This window comes from Vitis vinifera, chromosome 5 (genome assembly GCF_030704535.1).
Source record: "Vitis vinifera cultivar Pinot Noir 40024 chromosome 5, ASM3070453v1".
NCBI lineage: Eukaryota > Viridiplantae > Streptophyta > Magnoliopsida > Vitales > Vitaceae > Vitis > Vitis vinifera.
This window is the reverse complement of record NC_081809.1, coordinates 24,223,298-24,244,928: the sequence shown is the minus strand read 5'-3', so window position 1 is coordinate 24,244,928 and position 21,631 is coordinate 24,223,298. Positions and strand designations below refer to the sequence as shown.

Here is a 21,631-nt window from a genome sequence, read left to right as displayed (position 1 = left end):
GATAATTTGAATGATTTGGTTTCAATTGGATGCCTAAAATCTCCTCTTTCACTACCCCCAAAGGGCATTGGTTGTCTGTTCCTTTTTCCTTTTTCCTTTCCTTTCTATGGTTTTGCAACTATTTTTTTAATTACTTATCAAAAATATATGCAAAACCTAAGTTTAATATGAAAAGTTTTATCTTGTAGGTGAATTTAGAATGACAAGTTGGAATTGCCATTAAAGGGGGAAAACTTTAATCTTTACCGTGGATTTAAAAGGATATTTGATTTAATATTTATTACTTAATGATTTAAGTTGGTTTTAAGTTAAATTATATTTAATGTCGACTTAAAACTTATTACTTAATTCTTACTTTATATATTAATGTTGTTAGATAAATTAACTTAAATTTTATTTTAAATTATTAAATTAATATATTTATCCTCATAAATTATAATTAAAGCAAAGTAAGTTAAGTAATAATGGAGGTTATGGAGTAAAAAAAAAAAAATCATAGAGGTAATGAGGCAAATAAGGGTAAAAAAATAAAATAAAAATATGTACTAAAAAATAAGTTAATTGTTTTTACTTATTATTTAAGATAGTTTTTAACTTTAAGTCATACCAATAAGTTATTTTATAAAATATATTTAATTTATTTAATGACTTAAATTAAATTATTAAGTTGATTTACCAAATATCGGTTAAATATTGGTATAATTTGAAAGAAAGATATTATTATTCACTAATGGGTTCTTTGCATTTAATGGAAATAGAGATGAAGCCGAATGTAAGGATATGGGTGCCGTCTTCGACAACAGTGCGGAAGAAGAAGATGAGCAGAGGTGCGGAGGTCAAGTAGCGAAGGTGGAGGCGGAGAAGTGGTCATGGCGTGAGATGAAGCTGCGTGCGCATGGCACTGAGACGCAAAGGACTATTATAAGGGAGGCTCATCTCCTCCAACTGATGGCGCCCCTGTGGAGGTGATGTTAGCTGAGTTTAAAACTGAAATTTAGGCTTGAAATGGGTTGGGGCAAACCGGACCGGTTTGGGCCGGGGAACCAAAGCCTGCCCTAACCCAATTTATCCCGCTGGGCCGGGCCTTAGCGGCAGCTGCGAGCTGGCCTGAGTTACCTTTTCAAGCTGGCCACCGTTACAAAGTCCCGCAATTTCTTTTCTTTCAATTTCTCTCCCGCACTTACCGTTGGAAAATTCCAGGCCCTGCTCATCGCTCCCCGCAATCTCTCTCCCTCGCTCCCCTGCAATCGATCCCCGCAATCGATCATCGATGGCTGACCCCCTTTCGGTTCTCCTCCTTGCACGCCTCTCCAGAGGTGAAACCCTCCCCAACCCTTAACCGCTTTCATTGATTCACAATTTGATTTTAATTAAATGCTTCTCGTTTAGATTTCAGCGAAATCGCTCCAATTTAGGGTTTTGATTTTTTTTTAAAGTCTGGTCTTTGGTTCTCATTAAATGCTATGGATGCAGGGTCTTTGAATTCTTGCCCTCAACAGGTGCAGTTTCTTCAAAGATGGGAAAATGTAAGAAAAAAATGGATTTCTGTATGGGGCCATTTTGTTTTTATGATATTTATTTTGTCGAATGATTTCTGCTAAACATGCATATTAGAATGATTTCTGTTTTGAATTTCTTCAGAGATGGGAAAATGTAAGAAAAAAAAAAAGGATTTCTGCATGGGGCCATTTTGTTTTTATGATATTTATTTTGTCGAATCATTTCTGTTTTGAATTTCTTCAGAGATGGGAAAATGTAAGAAAAAAAAATGGATTTCTGTATGGGGCCATTTTGTTTTTATGATATTTATTTTGTCTAATGATTTCTGCTAAACATGCATATTAGAATGATTTCTGTTTTGAATATTTGATTTAATGGTTCTTTGTTGCTTTTCAGTTGGACAGATTCATTCCAAACAGATCAGCAATGGACTTCGACTTTGCCCATTACATGTTGACTGAAAGGGGGAAAGGCAAAGAGAACCAAAGTGTTAGGTCTCAATCCAAAGAGGCCTACTTGAAACTACTGGCTGAGACATTCAACATGAATCGCTCTCGCATCCTCGCCTTTAAGAACAAACCACCTACTCCAGTAAAATTGATACCAGATGAATTCTATTCTTCTGTTCATCAATCCAAGCCCTCAAAGCCTCTGCGGCGTATTCCTCAGGTTGGACAAATTCAGATTAGGTCAATAAAATGGAGTTTATGATATTTACTGACTGATGCGATCTCTACTTGTTTCAGATATATGATTGTTAAGCTTTACTTTATCTGATTTTTTTTCCTTTTGTTATCGTTTTTTGATTTGATCAGATGCAACAGACTCCTGTGAGGACATTGGATGCTCCTGATATTATAGATGATTTTTGCTTGAACTTAATGGATTGGGGTAGCAGCAATGTTCTCGCACTTGCTCTTCAAAACACGGTATATTTGTGGGATGCTTCAAATGGTTCTGCCTCAGAGCTTGTCACTGTTGATGATGAGAATGGCTCTGTTACAAGTGTGAGTTGGGCTGCTGATGGACAATATATTGCCATTGGCTTGAACAGTTCTGATGTTCAGCTATGGGATTCTACAGCTAATCGGCTGGTATGTAATTTTTCTTTGTTTTAACCTTTGGAATGGTCTTTTGTTGATGATTTCCTAATACGGTGATGTTCTATCAATTCTGCAGCTGAGGACTCTGAGAGGTGGCCACCAATCACGAGTTGGTTCTCTAGATTGGAAAAACCACATCCTTACAACTGGGGGAATGGATGGTCAGATCATTAACAATGATGTGAGAGCGCACTCGCACATTGTGGCAACTTTTAGAGGACACCGACAAGAGGTTTGTGGACTGAAATGGTCTACCTCTGGCCAACAGTTAGCGAGTGGAGGAAATGACAATTTACTCCACATATGGGATAGGTCGATGGCCTCCATGCATTCACGTTCTCAGTGGCTTCACAGGCTTGAGGATCATACTGCTGCAGTAAAAGCGCTTGCTTGGTGCCCTTTTCAGCGCAATTTGCTGGCTTCTGGAGGAGGTGGGAGTGATGGTTGCATAAAGTTTTGGAACACCCACACTGGCGCATGCTTGAACTCAGTGGACACTGGCTCACAGGTCTGTGCTCTGCTGTGGAACAAGAACGAGCGTGAGTTGCTTAGCTCCCATGGCTTTATGCAGAATCAAATGACCCTCTGGATGTATCCATCAATGGTGAAGATTGCTGAGCTTACTGGTCATACATCCAGAGTTCTTTTCATGGCTCAGGTAATAAAATGGACCTTAGTTTAGTGAATGTTTTTGAGTAGCAAATCTTTATATGTTCTAATATTCTTGATCAACTCATTTGGCAGAGTCCAGATGGGCGTATAGTGGCAACTGCTGCAGGAGATGAGACTCTCAAGTTCTGGAATGCTTTTGGCACGCCAGAAGTGAAAAAGGCTGCACCAAAAGCAGAGCATCCTGGGCCATTTCCTCATCTAAGGAGAATCCGTTAGGGTTTCTTTTGGGTATTAGGAAGTATCAGGGAAAGAAGAAAATATGTTTTTAAGCTCGATAAAATCTCTCCATATTCTTTTTTCAACTTAAATTACCAATTTTAATCATATTAGATTTTCTTTCACATTTTTCATCCAAGCCAAACACAAAATTGTGATTTTTCTTTTTTCCTTAGCACTTTCTTGAAATAGGAGGTTTCCCTAATTTTGATTTTTGAGTCTCTTTCTTTGTTCTCCTACTTTATTTCAAAATTAGGGTTTGTTAAACAATTTTTTTTAATTGATTTTTTTGTTTTATTTATGAAATAATTATTTTGATTTCTGGACTTTTTTTTTTTTTTTTTTTCCGATTCTGAGTCTAGGTTTTCCTTTGATTTGTAATAGGGTTTTTTATTTTTGATACAATTGTTTTGATTTTTGAAATTGGGGGTGCATGGGTAGGGTGGGGTGATTCCCTAAATTTGATTTTTGAGTTTAGCGTTTTTCTTTTTCAATTTTATTTGTGAATTAGGGTTTTGATAAATAGATTTTTGTAACAAATAAAAAATAATAATTTTAGAATGGGGGCATTTTGTTTTTATGATATTCATTTGTTCTTGGTTTGATCTCCAAAACAATTATTTTGATTTCTGAATAATCTTTCAGATTCTTTCCAAGAATGGGAAAATTAGTAGTGGAGAAGGAACAGGTTGAGATAGTAAAGCCTTGCGCAGACACATGAGAGTAAAGAATAGTCGTTCTCCAAAACTCTCTTGATGTCCTCCTCATCAACGATACTGATATTGGTAAGGTTACTCTTTCCATTCTTGATTTTTTTTATTTATTGTTTTTATTGGATGAAATGGTGAGATAATCGGCTTTGTTGTTGTTGGTGTTGTTTGTTTTAACTTTTTTTCATTTGGTGGCTTCCACAGACGTGAGCATCGGTTCCTTTAGCCATCTGGAGGGCCTCCCAGGCCTCATGTGAGAGAACAGGGACATTACCTTACGAAATATTTCATATTGTGATCCATTCATAATCTGTTTGGTTGCTAAGGAAGGAAAAATTATAAACTGCCTCTCCTCCCCTGTTTCTCAAAAGGTAGGATTTTGTTTGTTTAGCATCATCATCCTTACTTTTCATTGCATTCTTCTACACAACATTTTGAAATTATTCTTTTGCTTTTCAAGTAAAGCAGCCTTATATAGTTCTACTCTAGGCTCTTAGCTTTATATAAAAGCCCAAGTTCTTTTCAAAACCCTTTGTTGGGCCTTAATTCATTGAGACTTATTCATCCTTCTTTCCCCATTCAACAATGGAAATTTTCAGTTAAAATGGCTACAAGATTATTAGGAGGATAATATTTCTCCCAATTATTTTTACCAACAAATCTCTTGTTGCTTCAAGGCCTTTGAAAGTGGGGGCAGCAGGTTCATGATAGTAATATATCAGTGTTTCATTCCACCTTCTAGACATTCTTAATGTACTCGAGTTGACAACACCAACAATGGAGGTAGTTATGAGTGAGAAGTGAGAATGATTAAGAAACTTGCTTTTAGTATGATGCAACTAGCAGCGTGAATTGACATCTTTTATGGTGTGTATTCTGCATTTTAAGAGCATGTTGGATGTTAGCTAGAAAATGAATATCACGGTTGTGTATTTCATAAATTTTAATAGCACATTTCAAAGAAGATAATGCATCTTTTTAGAAAGCTATACTCCAAGCCCCCAGGCGACTTTTGGAGAATAAAAGGTTTCGATTGGTCTCTCATATTAGGAGAGAGTGTTGCTTGGCTGGACTGCCCCTTCTCAGAAGAGGAAGTACATTTTTTCTGTTTTTTAGTTGGATAACGAAAAAGCCCTCGGGCTGGATGGTTTCACCATTGCAATGTGTTAGAAGTGTTGGGATGTGATAAATGAGGAAGTACAAGGCGTGGAGCTTTCAAAAGAATGACTCCACCTACATAAGACCCCAATCATTGAGCTGCCTAGAAAAGTGGGAACTCAAATCACCCCATTCCCTCACTTGTCCCCATGTGTATGCTACCCAACTATCTTTGTTTGAAGCGCCCCCCCCCCCCCCCCCCCCCCTCTCCCTTCCTCCTCTCCAAACTTCTCTATTATGATTTGCTTCCATAACAAATCTCTTTCCATTGCAAATCTCCAATTCCACCTACCAACCAAAGCCTTGTTTAAAGTGAAAAGATTATGAATACCAAGGCTCCCTTCCTTTTTCCCAAGCAAGCAACAACTCACTTAACCAAATGTGGTTTTTTCTCAAGCGAGCCACCTCTCTAAAAGAAGTCTTTTTGAATCTTCTCTAGTCTTACATTGACTTTTCTAGGAATGACAAACAAGGATATAAAATAAATTAGAAGACTTGATAACTTACTTTTGATCAAAGTTAGTGTTCCTCTTAAAAGGTATTGCCCCTTCCAAGCTGTTAGTTGTAGACCCTCTATTTTGTCCCCTTTAGCACATGTCTTTAAGTGCTCTTTCAGTACTCCATAATAGTCTCTTGGTGGCCCATGGCTACTCATACAACTTACCCTTTTTTGAGCCACCTCGGAGACTTTAGTTGAGGGATTTATTTGACCCCTCATCGTGACCTTGGCCGCCTTTCGAATTTAAGTCAAGCTTCACTTGGGTGCACTTTAGGTTAGATTCCACTTAGTTCACGTCACTTAGGCACTTTTTGACTCACTTTCCTGCATGGTTTGCATAGTTGCATAACTTGCATGGCTTGTATGACTTGCATGTGCTTGATTCTTCTTTTTATTTGTTAGTTTTAGTCACTTATTTATTTTTAGGAAATTGCTTAAGATTAATGATTCCATTTTTTTAGGTTATTTGAAATTATATTTTATTATTATTATTTTTTTAAATATGCATGTGTTTGATATTTTAGTTTTAATTGCATAATTTTAATTTTTAATTCTTAATTTTCAATTATATGATTTTCTTTTTCTTCTACTCTTTACTTTCTATTTTGCATGGGATTTTGCAATGAGGAAATCTCCACTTTCCAAGCAAGAGACGAAGGTTGCTTCTTTGAAGAAATTTCTACTTGGCATCATAAAGGAAACCACATTTGATGCATTTGGAAAGGCCATATACACAGGCTGCAAAAGAGATCCAGAGACACCCATATATTTGGAATTCCTTAAAAAAGAAGCAAGCTTGCCATAAAAGGCACTGAATGCGGGACAGCTGCCAGAGGGCCAAGGATCTTGGGGGATCAAAAAGAAGGGGGATTTTCCTTCAGCAGAAGTGGGAAAGGAGCGATTGCTGCCAAAACTGTCCAGGTACACTTCTTGTTACTCTGGGTGTTCTTACCCATATTCAATTCCTCCATTTGGTTGTTTCTGAATGTTTAGTTTTTGCTGTTTGGTGTGGACGTTAAGGGCCACAAGTTGTCCTGTTGAGATCAGTCGTTTACTTCTTTGCCCTATTTTGATTTTGATTCTTTAATGTGTCATTGATGTTTTCTGAAATTTATGACTCCATGCCTGAATTTGATAATGCTCAGTTTTCGTTTAAATCCTATTCTGCATTGTTCCCTCTGTTCTTAGCCCATGGATTAATATTTGAAGTGGAGCTATTTATGTTTACTGATCGACATCTTCTGCTCTTTCCTTTTCCGAGTTTTACTTCGTTTTTATTTGTTCTTTATTCCTTTTCCTGCACGGTGTTCGAATCTTTGTCTTTGTATTTGGGTGTACATTGGGGAATGATGGAAGTGTTGATATGAGGGATGAAGCGTGCAGCAATCTCCGTATGTTCGGTGTTTCTGGTGATTCTACTTTTATGTCTCCATGAATTCCACTACAACCTATCTAATTTTCTAAGGATTTTTTTGTGTTAATGGATGAAAGCTCAAATATTGGATAGTTGATTCCGAGGTATTGTAGTGAACTGGAGAAACTGGAGGTAGCGTCCTAGACTTACTTCTGGGATACACCCATGGATTATGATGACAATGATTTTCAAAGCCAAAATCTTCAGTTAGCTGGTGAAGGGAGTGCCAAATTTCCTCCTGTTTTAGGGCCATATGCTCTTCCCAAGTTTGATTTTGATGACAGCCTCCAGGGGCATCTAAGGTTTGATAGTTTGGTTGAAACTGAGGTTTTTTCTTGGCATTGAAAGTGAAGAAGACAACCAGTGGATTGAGGATTTCTCTCGGGGAAGTAGTGGGATAGAGTTTAGTTCAAGTGCTGCAGAATCTTGCTCTATATCCAGGCGGAACAATGTTTGGTCTGAGGCCACATCCTCAGAATCTGTTGAAATGCTATTAAAATCTGTTGGGGAGGAAGAAATCATTCCAGGTCAAACTAGTGTCAAGGACTCAGGTGCCTGTGATGAGTTGGGAAGCATAACTAAGCAAATGGAGCATAATCTGAAACCAGACAATAGCAATCTTTCTAATGTGGGTAATGTTATAGATTCAGGACCTACAATACGCCCATATGAGTTTCTGGGAAGTTTTTCTGTTCTAAACGATGCAGGAAAAAAACTACCTCAGATTGAGGATACGTCCAAACTCATGAAGGTGACTCATTAGCTTACAGAAGTTCAACTGACTTACCTGTCACTGAGGGAAATATGTTAATTGAAAGCAAAGATGATGATGCAAATCAAAGGGAAATTGATAATTTGGTTAATGAATCCCTAAATAACAATACTCAGGACGATTTTTCTGCTTCTGGGATGCAAGTTGATAATATAATCACCTCTATGCATAATGTCATGACAAGTGCTGAGCAGTTGAACAATCAAAAGGCTCCTCCAGATCATATAAATGATATTAGTCATGGTAGTGGAGATGCCTTATCAAAAGATAATGATGTGGATGGAGAGGAGCACAATGTTTTGAGGAAGGAGGACCAAATGAATGATAAAGTTCTGGAGGGAAATTTAGTTGACAGTGGTGCTGGTAACTTGGAGCACCCTCTCTATTTGGACTCCAAAGAATCTAGGGGAGAAGGAAATGCTGTTGAAACTCGTGCTAGTAATGTGGAGGGACCTTCTAGTACGATCGTGAAGGGTGATTCTGAACTGAATGTTGTGGAAGGATGCAGCGAGGGTGTAAAGGAATCTGTTCAGGAGAGCAAATGTGAAGAATTGGTCTTGTCAAAAGACACAGAAATGGTTAATCAATTTACAGGAAATATGCATGGGGGCTCACCCATTGCTTCAAAAGGTGAGAGTAGTTTTTTAGGGCATGCTGTTGAGGTCAGCAACAGAAATGCAGAAAATTGTGCCATATTAGAGCAGAAGATGGACTCTCATGTGCAGCTGACTTATGGAAAGAGCAGTTTTGTGAAGAAAAAGGATGATTTGTTGGAAAGTGGGAACCAATTGAATAGTGAGATTTCAACCAGTCACTTGGACACGTCTCTGTTATCTGAGGTAACCAATAAACTTTCTGAAGGTAATTGTGATGGAAGTGGAAGCCATCACAAGGGAGATATTTCTAGTAAGCTTGTGGTATCTTCTTCAGCTGAATTGCATGGGGAATCACATACAACTGAAATGTAAAATGTGTAATTGGAGTTCATGGAGAAGATATAAATGCTGGAAATGGTGTTCCAATTTCCACTCCATCTGAGTCTACTCAAATACTCATTTAAAATGCAGTCTCCAGGCAGAGTGGTATTCATAACTTTGATTCAGATGTTCTTGTTGTTGAGGATGGGAATGTCAAGTTGAGTACTAATCTGAGTTATATGGAACATGAGATTGGTGGATCCTTGCCTATTGGCGAATGTAGCAGAGAAAATGACGATGATAGTGCTAGCTTTGGATTGATTGTTGTGGCAGTGGATTTTTCTTCTGAACATGATACAGTGGCTTTTATATTAAATGAAGGCAAAGTAGAAGAATTAACTTTGCGGTTGTTTGAAGAGGTGAAGAAGCAGATAATTACAGGAGCCTGAAATTTTTCTGTTAGTGTTACTCAGGATAAGAAGCTGTCCCATTTCCAAACTATATTCATCAATAGAAATAATGAAGCATCTAATTACCTGTAGAAATGCACCACTGTTTATGGGCATTCTTAATACAGTATGCAGTTGGGTTGATAATTCGTCATCTGATAGCACTATTCTCAAAAGTCCTATAAACCGAGCAGCATCAAAGGCAATGTTGACCCAAATGATTAGGCTCATATTCAGAAGGACAGAATTTGATCCAGACTGTACTTCCTCTGGTTCTGCTGCAAATAAGGAAGCCACTTTAGCAGAAAGGACTAGTAATGCACTTTCTCTCAGTATTGATACATCAGAGTCTGAATTTAGTGATGTTCCCAATCGTTTTATAGCAATGGGACCTCCTTACTCATGGCAAACTCAGCTTTATCAAACATCTCTGTCCTGGGGTGTGACAGACGACCAGATGTCACTTTCCTATGGTCTGAAAGCAAATAAAGAAGCTGATTTTCTGGACTGCACAAGGACCTTTTGGCTCTGATTTTTCATTAGGTGCCACTTCTTGCCATAATGGGAGATATCCAGAATGGTTTTAATGCAACCCAAGCTAGTCCTTGTGGAGGGTCAAGCAATGTTGATGGCCATATAATACAGAATAGTTCTTCCCATACTGATAATGATCTAGAGAAAGCAGAAAAACCATTCTCAGAAAAGGGTCTTCATTCTGAATTTGGGAGAAATCCATTTGTGTTTAATGAGAATCCTTGCAGCCAATAATGGAAATGGCTATTGATAACTGGCTTTTGAGGCAAATTCAATTACTCAGTCAAGGGGGAGTTGTTGCTCAAGGAATTCTGTAGGTCCAAGATTTTCTCTGGCCAGATAGCATTTCCTTCATAAAATTGGGAACTACCAAAAACAGTAATGATGACTCTAAATCTATTGGAACCGTGAACCAAGTAGCTGCCAGTGGCAGTAAGGTCTTTGAACCCGGGCCTTTTGAGCTACAACTTGGGGTGCCATGTAGGGCTAGAGATGTCAAGAAAAGCATCTTTAATGGAGGCTTGCTGCCATCAAGTCAGTTTTAATGACGACATCAACAACGCTGGATAGAGTTGAGAGCTCTGTTTGAATACAGTAGTATCCAGGATCAGAAACTGACGCTCTTGGCACAATTACATCTTTGATTAATGGAAGTGAGCAGCAATCAGCGAGTTCCCTTATGCAGGCTGCAGATAACTGGTTAAGACTGCTGAAGAGGTAAAAGATGGAGCTCATGATGAGCAGGACAACATAGAAACTAAGCTACAGAAGAATCCAGAAGTGAACTGTGAGAAAATAGATGAATGAGTTGAACTTCTGAGCAAAGACTTGAAACTCCAGAATGAGTGGCAGTAAGGGAATCAGATCTGGAACTGGGTTTTAATTGCTTCACCACAATTTCCTGCTAGCAATGCAAGTTGTGATTCTGGGAAGCTAGAGTTGGGTTGGAATGCCTTTACTGATCAAAATTATACACTCAAACCCAGTGAACATGGACTCTGAAATGAATGCGGTCAGTTCTTTTCCAGTCATGTCTGCAATGCACAGAGGTCTCTTCACATAACCACCAGCAATGCAGTCACAGCCAGACCCCCAAGCCTCATTCCGACATGGCCACTCTGGTGCACACTACCCTATTCCTTCTGCACCCCTCTTGTTTTCCCCGTGATTTTACATGTTTTGAATTATGTTTTCAAAATCACCTTCATCCAAATAACTCTGATTTTAAAGAATCATCTTCGGACTTTCTTTAGGCAATAGAATCCAGATTTCAATAATCTTTTGCTGCCATTTTTCCTTTTGGCGTGTGCATTTCCACTATTTCCTTTGACTTTCAACCATCTTCTTGATTTTCTCGATTTTCCACAAGCATGAACAAACTTCATGATTCTAAACATCCTCGTGTAAGGCGCCTTCTATCAGGTACTGGGTTACTGTATCCTTCACGATCCTCTACATCCTTATGTAAAGCACCTTCCAGGTACTGGGTTACTGCATCCTTCCTGATTCTTTTGTTCCAAACACGACCTACACCTGATAAATTTCAGCTTTTCCTCGAGCTACTTGTTATAGTTGCAGCATCAAATATTTCATTACAATTCTGAGACGTCATCTTCTGTGTCTTTGTTAATTTTACAAGATGATTCTCTAGGTTGGTTCAATCCATCAACTAAGAATATTGTCTTCTTCTCAATTTGCAATATGTATATAGGCAAAAAGGGTTGGATGAGCAATGAGAGGAGCGTAGCTTGAACTTGAGGAGATGACATCTGTGTGTGGTCTATATTTTTTTTAGATGAATCTCCTTATATGGTGGAGTATTATGCCTTCTGATTAGATTTTTGAATTTGTGAGGAGGATTCCTTGTTCTTCTTATGAAATCTTCATAATTAATATATCTTTTGTTTCTGATATAAAGAAAACTAAGAATATTATACTATTTTTGTGCATAAATATACGTTAAAAAAAAAAAAAAAGGGCCAAAAACAAAAAACCATCTTTCATAATTGAATTCACATTCAACTCCTTATCATCGAGAACCCAAAAACCTTATTGGATATTAAGCGGGTCAAAATGGGATTATCTTCAATAACCCTAATAGTTGATCCCTATTTGTAATATTTTTTATCTCCTCAAATGGAAATGTGGTATAAATGAAGCCAACAATCACCAAAATTGTAGTAACTCATTGAAATGACAATCAGAGTTCCAACAAAGATGCCATAAATTTATAGCTCAAACACTTTGTGAATTTTTTTACTTTTAACTTGCATTTCAGAGCAACTTGAAGGAGAAGGATATAAAGATTTGGAGTAGGAAAAGTGATCCTTGAACAACTTGTTTTGAAAATAATTGACAGTAAAATGTGTTTTTGTCATTTTTTGCTTCTTAAAAATATGAAACTATTCAAGATCTTTTGATGGCGTTGTCCCCTATCCCCTATGCGCATGTTGTCCCACTCTCAATTTTATCCTTGATATTTCGCTTTGCTGTTAATATATCGATGATTTTGTAGATTTTTCGCCCAATTGATTATCAGTGGCCGATTTCATTTTGGCCATAACCGATAACCGATTTTTCACTAATATTTTGGCGATAAATTCCAATTTTTCAAACATTATGTATATGTCTAATTTTATATTTATTCCATAAACAAGAATATGTGCTCGAATAGTAGTATTAAACTTGCAATTGTTTAATACTAAGGGTCTATTAGCAATATTTTCTAAAAACAATATTTTAATAAAATAGTTTCCAATTGTTTCCCAAGCAAAATTCTTTGTCAAGGAATTATCCACTTATGTATAATATAAAAGTTCTTAAAGTATTTGTTATATTTTTCAATTACTTCTTAGAATATTCTATACAAAATACCTAAAAATTTAAAAAAAAATGTTTTAAAAAAGATCCAAAGTTTCAATTAAAGTTTGATCGTCTTGTAATTTAATTTAGAAAATTGTTTTTTTTTTTTTTTGCCTTCAAAGATATATAGAAAATTGTTTTAAAACTAATTTTCCATTAGACACTAAAATCTTGGTTTTGGAGAAACGGGGAAAAACAATTTGGAAAGTAATAATTTCATCCGATGAAAAATAAAAGCTAAGAGCTTTATGTTGGCTTTAGTATCTATCTCAAAAGTAAGGGCCCTCCAACAATGAACCAAGGTCTTACTTTCGAGCCGACATTTAACCCCATATATTCAAATCATTTTTTAAAAAACAAAAAAAATACGAAAACACGTCTCATTATCAATTATTTTCAAAACAAGTTTTTGAAAATTACTACGAAAATATGATTTTTTTTTTTTTAACATATTTTAATTATTTTCAACTCATTTCACTTTTCCCCCCCTATATTTTATTTTCATAACCAAGTGAGATCTAAGATCTACATTCCTTCCTCAGCCCAAATCGATCATCAATTTGATCTCAACAAGCCACTTGAGACACAAATGGCAATAGGAACACAACTCAATCGATCTAGATCAATATGAAAAGACAATAGAGATTATAATATAGTAGTAGTTTTTACAGTGTAAGATCCCATTTGGGGAAGACACATTTCTGTAAAAACACCCCATCAGCAACACACAACACAGAAAGGAACAATTTCACACATCCTAAGAAAAGCTCAACTTCACATAAACCCTTCATAAACCTCACCCTAACTTGAAGCGGTTAGTTGATGGTACAATGAGATTTATTAGAGTAAAAATGGCCATGTCAGCTTTCTCTTTACACCTCACATCTCTCATCACTCCACCAACCTTCTTGAAATTGAGGAATAGCAAAAAACCCTTAATAAGAGCAGGTATGAGGGTCCAAGGCTCCTTAATGGCTTTCTGCAACAACTCAATGAACCCTCCAACCAAATCAAGAAGCCAATTCACTGTCAGGCGTGCAGCCTTCATTCCAAGGCTGTTCCCAACCCCCAACCATTGATCCACCAACTTCCTCATCTTCTGAAGCAGCCTGTTCATCTCATCCAGAAGACCACCCTCCTCAGGAACCTCCCCAACCTTCCTTGGCTTCCCAGACAAGTTGTCTAGCTGGGTGTTGATCCCTGAAAGCACTTCTGTGATGGACTCAGTGATGAAGAGCTTCGAGACTGACTTCACTTTGTCTTTCACCCAAGTCCAAGCTTCATGTATCTTGTTCCAAACACGCACAAAAAAACTGTCTTTTGCTGGGACAGAAGCGTCCTGATCAACCACCACTTCCACTTTCTCTCCCTCCTCAGGAGCCACCTGAACCATCGGTTTCTTTTCAGAGGATTTGTCTATCTGGGTGTTGCTCCCTGAAAGCACTTCCTCAGGTTTTTCAGAAGAAAAGGTGAAAAACGACCTCAACCCTCGAAAAGCTCCACTGAAGAAACTGAAGATTGACTTCACTTTTTCTTTCACCCAAGTGCAAGCCCCGTCTATCTTGTCCATAACAGTCACTAAAATGCTCTCTTTTGCTGGGACTCCCTCTCCCTCTCTCTCCATTGCTGATCACACACACACTACCCATCTAACCTTCACTTTGTTTTTCCTCTCAGATTTGAGGATGGCCACTGGTGGAGTTGAATGAGTCCTGTGGGGGATTAAATAAAGACGCATTGAAGAAATCTGGAATCTTCCTTTCTGGAGCAGGGAGGGATTGGGTGGTGTGGCACACACTTGATCTACAAAGATAATCTTGATACAAAGGTAATCTACAAAGCCCAAACTTTTCCAGTACGATTTGAGTGCTTTGCTTAGTCTAGGGTGTTTAGTTCCCAACTTACACCTAGCTTTTTCCTGCACTGAGTGACTGCTTTACTTAGACGTGGGTGTTTGGGCATTTGTATGGCAGGAAGTATTGCCACATGATTGGATGCAGCAGAAGGACTCTTTAATTATAACCAATGGCATATTCACAAAACAGCAAGCTCAGTTACCTTTTCCAAAGGCATATCCGATCTCTTCATTTTTTTTTTCTTTTTTTCTAAATAACTTGAAAGAAAATATTGTGGCACCAATTGGCCTCCTATCGAGCTTGTTATTCATTCATGTGTATACTGAAAATATAGATTATTGAATAAAGATAACTTAAGTATAAGGTAATAAGATTACATGAATGATAAAAAAATATCAAACCCAAAATATATACGAAGCAAAGGAATTGTTTGTTTAGGTGGCATTTTTTTATTGGTGATAATTTTTGTATGGTGTCAAAAAGATACCCATCGATACTTTAGTTGAACTTTTAATTTAATAAGTTTGAATTAAAGGTGGCAAAATTTGATACGATTCATCAACATGATTCAAATCTAACACATTTTTCATGAATTATAATTGTGTATAATCATGATTGGGTCAAATTCATATCGAACGTATAACTTGTTTAATAGATAGGTTAATTTTAGGCCAATATGAATAATACAAATTTAACTTGAATTCATATATTTAATAATCATGTTGATTAATCTAATATAATTCTAATATGTTTAACTTATATATGATTCATTTTAAATGTTTTAAATAAATAGGTCAATCGAATTATAAGTAAGACGGATTGAAATATTAATCATATAGACTTATATAAGACTTAATTCAACCACATTATTAAACATGAGAACCTTATTGTTAAATTGGTCACATGGTTTGTTATATGTTTAATAATTAAATTGTATTTGAGTTTGTATTTTTAACTCAAATATTATTCGTACCTTGCTTGAGTTGACCTATTTTGTAGAATTAATGCTTAAACTTTGACATGACACAAACATGACCCGTTAGCACGAATTGTCACCCTTAGTTTGAACTAATGTTTGAAAACCAAATCGATTATTGAATTGAAAAAGTTGTTAATAACTTGATGAGTTTGAATTAATATTTTATGAACTATGATGACAATTGAATTGAAAAAGTTACAAAGTCACAATTCAATGGATGGATCGATAGAGCTCTGAGCAAACCATGATGATAATATAACCTCGTGAATATATAATTTATATATTATTAAGATTAAAAATAATTATAGAAAGTTTAATATATATAATTAAAAAACTTAAAATATCTTTAATATTACTATATTAAATTATAACAAAGATGAAATGTAAATGGATTAATATCTTATATTTTATTAAATAATAAAATTATATATTTAATTATAAAGAAGATATATAAGAATGAAACAAAAGTTCATTATTTATTTAATTCATATTTTTCTGGCTTTATATCTTATCATTTTATTATTTTAATATTTTTTGTCATAAAAGCATGCAAAAGCTAAACTTCATTATAAATATATATGGTAAAACTCCTATAAAATATTAATACTCTTGGGACATGGAGAAATTATTTTCTTAGAGTGGTTATTGATTTATTAATAAATGAATAATTAATTAATTTATCAATAAACGAATAATTTATTAATTTATAAAGGGTATTATGTTTCTACCATACGGTACCTATACATGTATGATTTATAAATTTAAAAATAATGGATGTGAAAACAAGTTAGTACGTAGAAACTTAAGAGTCTACAAGAAATAAAAAAAATAGTTATTAATTGTAAAGATAGAAAGACTTTAAAAAATAATAAATAAATAAAAATAAAAAGATGTGATATTAAAACTTAATATCATAAAAGATAAAGAACCATGTGTCATCCTTGCCCTCTAAGAGAAAAATGAACAATTGTGAGATTTTGAGAGAAAAGGGAATACGGAAGAAACTTATCCAACAACTATTTCCAAATAAACTTCTCTTGTCTTGGCAAACCTGAAAAATTCCACCATTGCGCTTATGGAAGATAGGGAATGTAAAAACGAGAATAAGAAAATTACCTCCTAAGGTACAACGTTGTTGAACGAAAATGAAAGTATTTTCACACGAAACCAAATAAATGAGTAATAGACAATGAAACAACAAGATCACAAGAAAACAAAAAAATCAACATAATGAAAAATAATTTTGCTGTATATCTGTACTAGCAAAATTATTTTTCATTATGTTGATTTCTTTGTTTTCTTGTGATCTGGTTGTTTCGTTGTCTATTACTCATTTATTTAGTTTCGTGTGAAAATATTTTTATGTCCGTTCAACAACATTGTGCCTTAAGAGGTAATTTTCTTATTCTCGTTTTTACATTCCCTATCTTCCATAAGCACAAGGATGAAAATTTTCAAGTTTGCCGGGGACAAGAGAAGTTTATTTGGAAATAGTTATTGGGTAAGTTTCTTCCGTATTCCCTATTCTCTCAAAATCTCACTGTTGTTCATTTTTCTCTTGTATGCTTCCACCCTTGCCATGGGATCATCCTTGCCCTCTACTTCTTCGTCCTTCTCCCCTTCCCGTTCCTGTGCCATTTTCTTTCTGTGTAACTCCTCGGCTGCCTGCATTGCAGCCCGATTCTCAGCTTGAATGCGCTGCATTTCCTCTTCTTGTTGTTGTCGTTCGAACCATGTGTCAGCATCAGCCCAAACTGCAAAACAGAAAACCACATGCATATCAATCCCACATGCACAAGGTTAATCCTCAAACTGCTAGTCAGAGAAAGAAGATTATCCCAAATCCGAAAATGGTGATTAAGCAGAATCTAATTCCATGGCTTATAGCCCAATTATGTACATCAAGTAAATAGAGCTAAGGTTTGTATTAGTATCAGTCCAGCCAGTGGTCACCACTCATCAGAAGATTTACTCTTTTAAAAGTCCTTGATAGTCTCCCATTTTTTTAATTTTTTTTATAGGCAAAAGAGAACATATAATAAAAGCACCAAAGGGGATGCATACACAGTACACATGAAGTATACAAAAAAAAATGTCCAGTATAGGCGAAAAGGTTAAGAAACATAATCTCCAATATTTAATGTATCATTTCTTACTAGTTTCATTTTTGAAGGGGTCCTCTTGAATACTGGGAAAGTTGATTCTTTTTCTTGAAAATAATTAGGAATTGGGTTTCAATGAGTAACGAAATAAATGCAGAGCAAGAGCCTTGACAGAAAATTATATATAGCATCAAATCAGCCACATTGTTTTTCGCTATTCATCTACATGTCTGAGGGCCACTAGATGCAAGTAAGAGTTGTAGGTCTCTAAAAATAGAAAGGGTGCTCCATCTACTTGGCATGATTAATCAGCACGAAAGATAGAAAGAGTACTCTATCCAACTGATTTTACAACCACCTCAAGGATGGCTCGTCAAAAGGAGTATATATTTTTTTTTATTTTAGATCAGAGTCAAAAGGAGTATATTACAAGTATTGACTAGAGTAAACAGCTTGAAGACCCCATAACCAAGTGAAAAACGGAGTACCATGCACAACGCCATATTGAAGTCACAGCAATACAGAGCTTTGTTTCTTTTTATGGGGGGCATGTTCCTAATTAGTTATTAGCAGGACCTATTGAGCAGCATTGATTATTCCATGAACCAAACATATGCGCTCAATAACATCCATATGCCTCTTTGGTTGAGTTCCAATATACATGTATTTTGATAACAGGGAGTTGGCCCCAACAGGTTGTTTGAAATATATTAGCAGTTTACATGTTATATTGAAGCTTAGAGCTTTTTCTTTTGATAGGTTATATTGAAGCCTAGAGCTGAACCTTAATTTGAGTTAGATAATAGACTAAACCCTAAGTAACCCAACACCACTAGGACTTCAGAATATTCTCCTGGAACATTGCACCTCTTATTCTCAGATAATTAACCTCTACAAATTAGTCTACAGCATTAAACCTTCACCAGCATTATACTGATTTCTGTACTAATATACAGACAAACTCATTTCATCTTGTCCAAAAGGCCCTTCTAATTCTAATTAATCACAGATGATAATAAAAGAAAATTACCCAAAAGAGAAACAAATACTATATGCACCAAAAGGAAACTAAAAGCATAAGTTTGGAAGAAAAAATAGAAAGAACTAAGTTGGGTTTGAAGGAGTGAGGAAAAACTTACTGGGTCGAGCAGCCCAACCCTGTTCGCCACCCTTGATACGTTCAGGAAGGGCATAATTAACAGTGAGGACTCGACCATAGAGCTCAGCACCATCCATGTTGTCCATGAGAGCAGCTGCATCTTCCTTCTCCAGGAAGGTCACGAACCCAAAGGATCTATGCTTCACATCCTTTATGTCCCCGAAAGGTATGAATGCCGAATGCAGTATCGACTCATTCACCTCCTCTGCTAGCCCCCCTGTTTTGTGTCGTCCACCATCATCATCATCATTCATATATGAGTAAATGTGGATTGATTAATCAGGATTTTCAGTTGCTTACCAACATAGAGGGTATTCTTCTGGACTGGTTGATTCATTTGGAATTTCCTTCTTTAGTCTTCTATTAGATAGCTGTGTCTGCTGATTTTGCTCCACAATCTTGTGAATTGCTTCAATTATCAATCCCTTTCTGAGATCACTCTATTGAAAAGATAAGCATCATTAGGAAAAGCTAAACTATTTATCAAACAGATAATCATTCTAAGCTACAAAAGCAATCCAAAAAAAAAAAATGCAATATTCTCAAACTTTGATTAAAAACTGATAAATTTCCTGCCCACTATAAATCACGCATTAACATTCAAACACAATAAACCCAAAACTGCAGCAAATTAATAGTAGAATCTCCATCAACTATGAACAATAGAATTCGACAAAATAGTAAAATAATTACATAAAACTAGCACAGATTTACATTGAAAATATACAAATCAGCAAGATTAACTGTTTGGTTGCAGAGAAAAGTGGGGGAAAGAAAAAAAAAAAAAAAAAAAAAAGGGAAGGAGAAACTGGGTTTCTTTTGCTTGAGATATATTCCCAGTAATTTAACTGAATTAAAATTATTTTGGCAATGATTTCGGTAAACAAAAGAAATTTGACTACACAATTAAATACACTAAGGATGGCATTATTTTTCATGCTGATATTAATTACTTGTATAGGTTTTCGTATAGATGATTATATTTCATGCATATCCCAAATTTTCAATTATTAGTTGCTGATAGGGAGGTGAAAGACTTTCAGCTACAAGGTGAGAAAGCAATGAGCCTTATAAATACCTTGGATCAGCTAATTTCTGGAGGCCACTAATAAAAAAAATTTCAAAAAAAAAAAATCTCGTGGAAGAACAGAGTGTGATGAGAAATCCAAATGTCAAGCAAGCCAACCAAATTCTAATTTCCCCCAATTCAAAAATTAAGGGAAAAAAAATGAAGGTTTGTTCATCTGTCTAAACCTAGGGTTCTGATAATAGCCGCATCTTACCCATTAACAGTTTAAATTTTTGGGAGCCGATAAAACAAAAACAAAGAGAGAGAGAGAGACGGAGAGGCTGCGAAGACAGAGTACCTCTACGGAGGGCTTTGGAGCCAGATGCTGTGTTGGTTCGCCGGAGCGGAGTAAGCAGCTTGTGGTTTCAGGGCTGGTGACAGCTAGGGTTTAAGAGGGAGAAGGGATCGCTTTTGGGTTTTGACTTTCACCTCTCAATAGAAAGGGTATACTCACTCTTCCCGTGCTATTATTTTTTAGGTACCAAAAAATGCATTTTAAAAACGCTTTCATAAAAATTTTAAAAAATATATAACTAAATTTAAATAAATAAATAAAAGTTTAAGGGCAAAATAGTGCTTTTAAAGAAAAAAACAATGGAAAGACATCTCTTCAAAAAATATTTACCAATCTAGTTTTTGTAGTTAAACAATCATTTATGTGACTTTTTAACGAGAAAATATAAGTTATAAGTTTAACTTAAAAAAAAAATTGCTAAGGTGCCATACTGATACCTATGGAAATCCAAATCCAGATCATTGAATATGTATGGTGCGTAAATAAGAATACAAGTAAATACGATTAAAGTAAAAAAGTATAAATAAATACTATTAGAATGCAAATAATGAAATTTAAAATATATGTGACATCATATTACTCATGACATGTTTCGATCTTTATAAAAAAAAGTAACCAAACGTCAATGGAGTGAACTCAAAAATATATTATTTTTGATAATAGTGCATAAGAAGTCTACTAGAGATTGACTACTAATCTCATCACTTCAATTTAGGTGCAAACTATTTTTTTTTTTTGGTAGAAGAGCACACCATTGGTACTATAGCAGGGTAGGCTATTTGATAGTGACTTCTTTCATCCACTGCTTTAATCTAGGAAACAAGTGAAGTTCACCATTGGAATGGTATTGATATTAGTAATCAAATATATAACTCTCTCTCTATATGTATATATATAAAATTACAAATAAATATAATTAAAATACAAATAATGAGATTTAAAAATATATATGTGATATTACATTACTTATGACGTGTTTCAATACTTACTAAAAAAAGTAACCAAATGTTGATGGACCAAACTAAAAAATATCTTGTTTATGACACTCATGCATAAGAAGCTTACTAAAGATCAACCACTAATCTCATCACTTCAATTTAGGCGCAAACCAATTTCTTTTTGTCAGAAGAGCATACCATTGGTACTTTAGCGGGGTGGGCTATTTGATGGTGACTTCTTTTATCCATAGCTTTGATATAGGAAACAAGTGAAGATCGCCATTGGAATGGTATTGATAGTAGTAATCAAATAAACAATTCTATCTATCTAATCATAAAAACATATAATAATTGGATTGTATGTCATGTCTATATATAACATAATTTAGATAAAGAAAATAAACATTAATAAAAATATGCAAACTCT

At 35.5% G+C, this 21,631-nt stretch overlaps 2 protein-coding genes across 4 annotated transcripts; one reads left to right on the top strand and one right to left on the bottom strand.

Moving 5' to 3' along the window:
- The first annotated feature begins 744 nt into the window (after positions 1 to 744).
- On the top strand, positions 745 to 11,550 carry LOC100256145 (cell division cycle 20.2, cofactor of APC complex). Of its 3 annotated transcripts, XM_059737158.1 has the most exons (8): positions 745 to 1,316; positions 1,474 to 1,526; positions 1,897 to 2,169; positions 2,316 to 2,594; positions 2,680 to 3,261; positions 3,348 to 4,276; positions 4,406 to 10,482; positions 10,515 to 11,550. In XM_059737158.1, exons 1-6 carry the CDS (start codon positions 1,271 to 1,273, stop codon positions 3,489 to 3,491), a joined length of 1,377 nt encoding a protein of 458 aa, XP_059593141.1. In that variant the 5' UTR covers positions 745 to 1,270; the 3' UTR covers positions 3,492 to 4,276; positions 4,406 to 10,482; positions 10,515 to 11,550. The 3 variants fall into 3 exon arrangements, with proteins under 3 accessions (XP_059593141.1, XP_059593142.1, XP_019075498.1); XM_059737159.1 differs by having other exon boundaries at positions 2,325 to 2,594; positions 4,406 to 11,550; XM_019219953.2 differs by having other exon boundaries at positions 4,406 to 11,550.
- A 4,868-nt stretch (positions 11,551 to 16,418) lies between these two features.
- On the bottom strand, positions 16,419 to 20,434 carry LOC100249250 (uncharacterized). The gene is made up of 4 exons (XM_002266038.4): positions 20,270 to 20,434; positions 19,203 to 19,342; positions 18,883 to 19,119; positions 16,419 to 17,395 (listed from the first exon to the last, which is right to left on the bottom strand). Exons 2-4 carry the CDS (start codon positions 19,237 to 19,239, stop codon positions 17,163 to 17,165), a joined length of 507 nt encoding a protein of 168 aa, XP_002266074.1. The 5' UTR covers positions 19,240 to 19,342; positions 20,270 to 20,434; the 3' UTR covers positions 16,419 to 17,162.
- Positions 20,435 to 21,631: the final 1,197 nt, after the last annotated feature.

Bases quoted from the DNA above. Each gene is read 5' to 3' on its own strand.
- LOC100256145 (XM_059737158.1), top strand. From the start codon at position 1,271: ATGGCTGACCCCCTTTCGGTTCTCCTCCTTGCACGCCTCTCCAGAG. The intron at 1,527-1,896 runs GTAAGAAAAAAA...GTTGCTTTTCAG, and splicing joins TTCTTCAAAGATGGGAAAAT to TTGGACAGATTCATTCCAAA. The intron at 2,595-2,679 runs GTATGTAATTTT...TCAATTCTGCAG, and splicing joins ATTCTACAGCTAATCGGCTG to CTGAGGACTCTGAGAGGTGG.
- LOC100249250 (XM_002266038.4), bottom strand. From the start codon at position 19,239: ATGAATCAACCAGTCCAGAAGAATACCCTCTATGTTG. The intron at 19,120-19,202 runs GTAAGCAACTGA...GACACAAAACAG, and splicing joins GAAGAATACCCTCTATGTTG to GGGGGCTAGCAGAGGAGGTG. The intron at 17,396-18,882 runs GTAAGTTTTTCC...TCTGTTTTGCAG, and splicing joins GGGTTGGGCTGCTCGACCCA to TTTGGGCTGATGCTGACACA.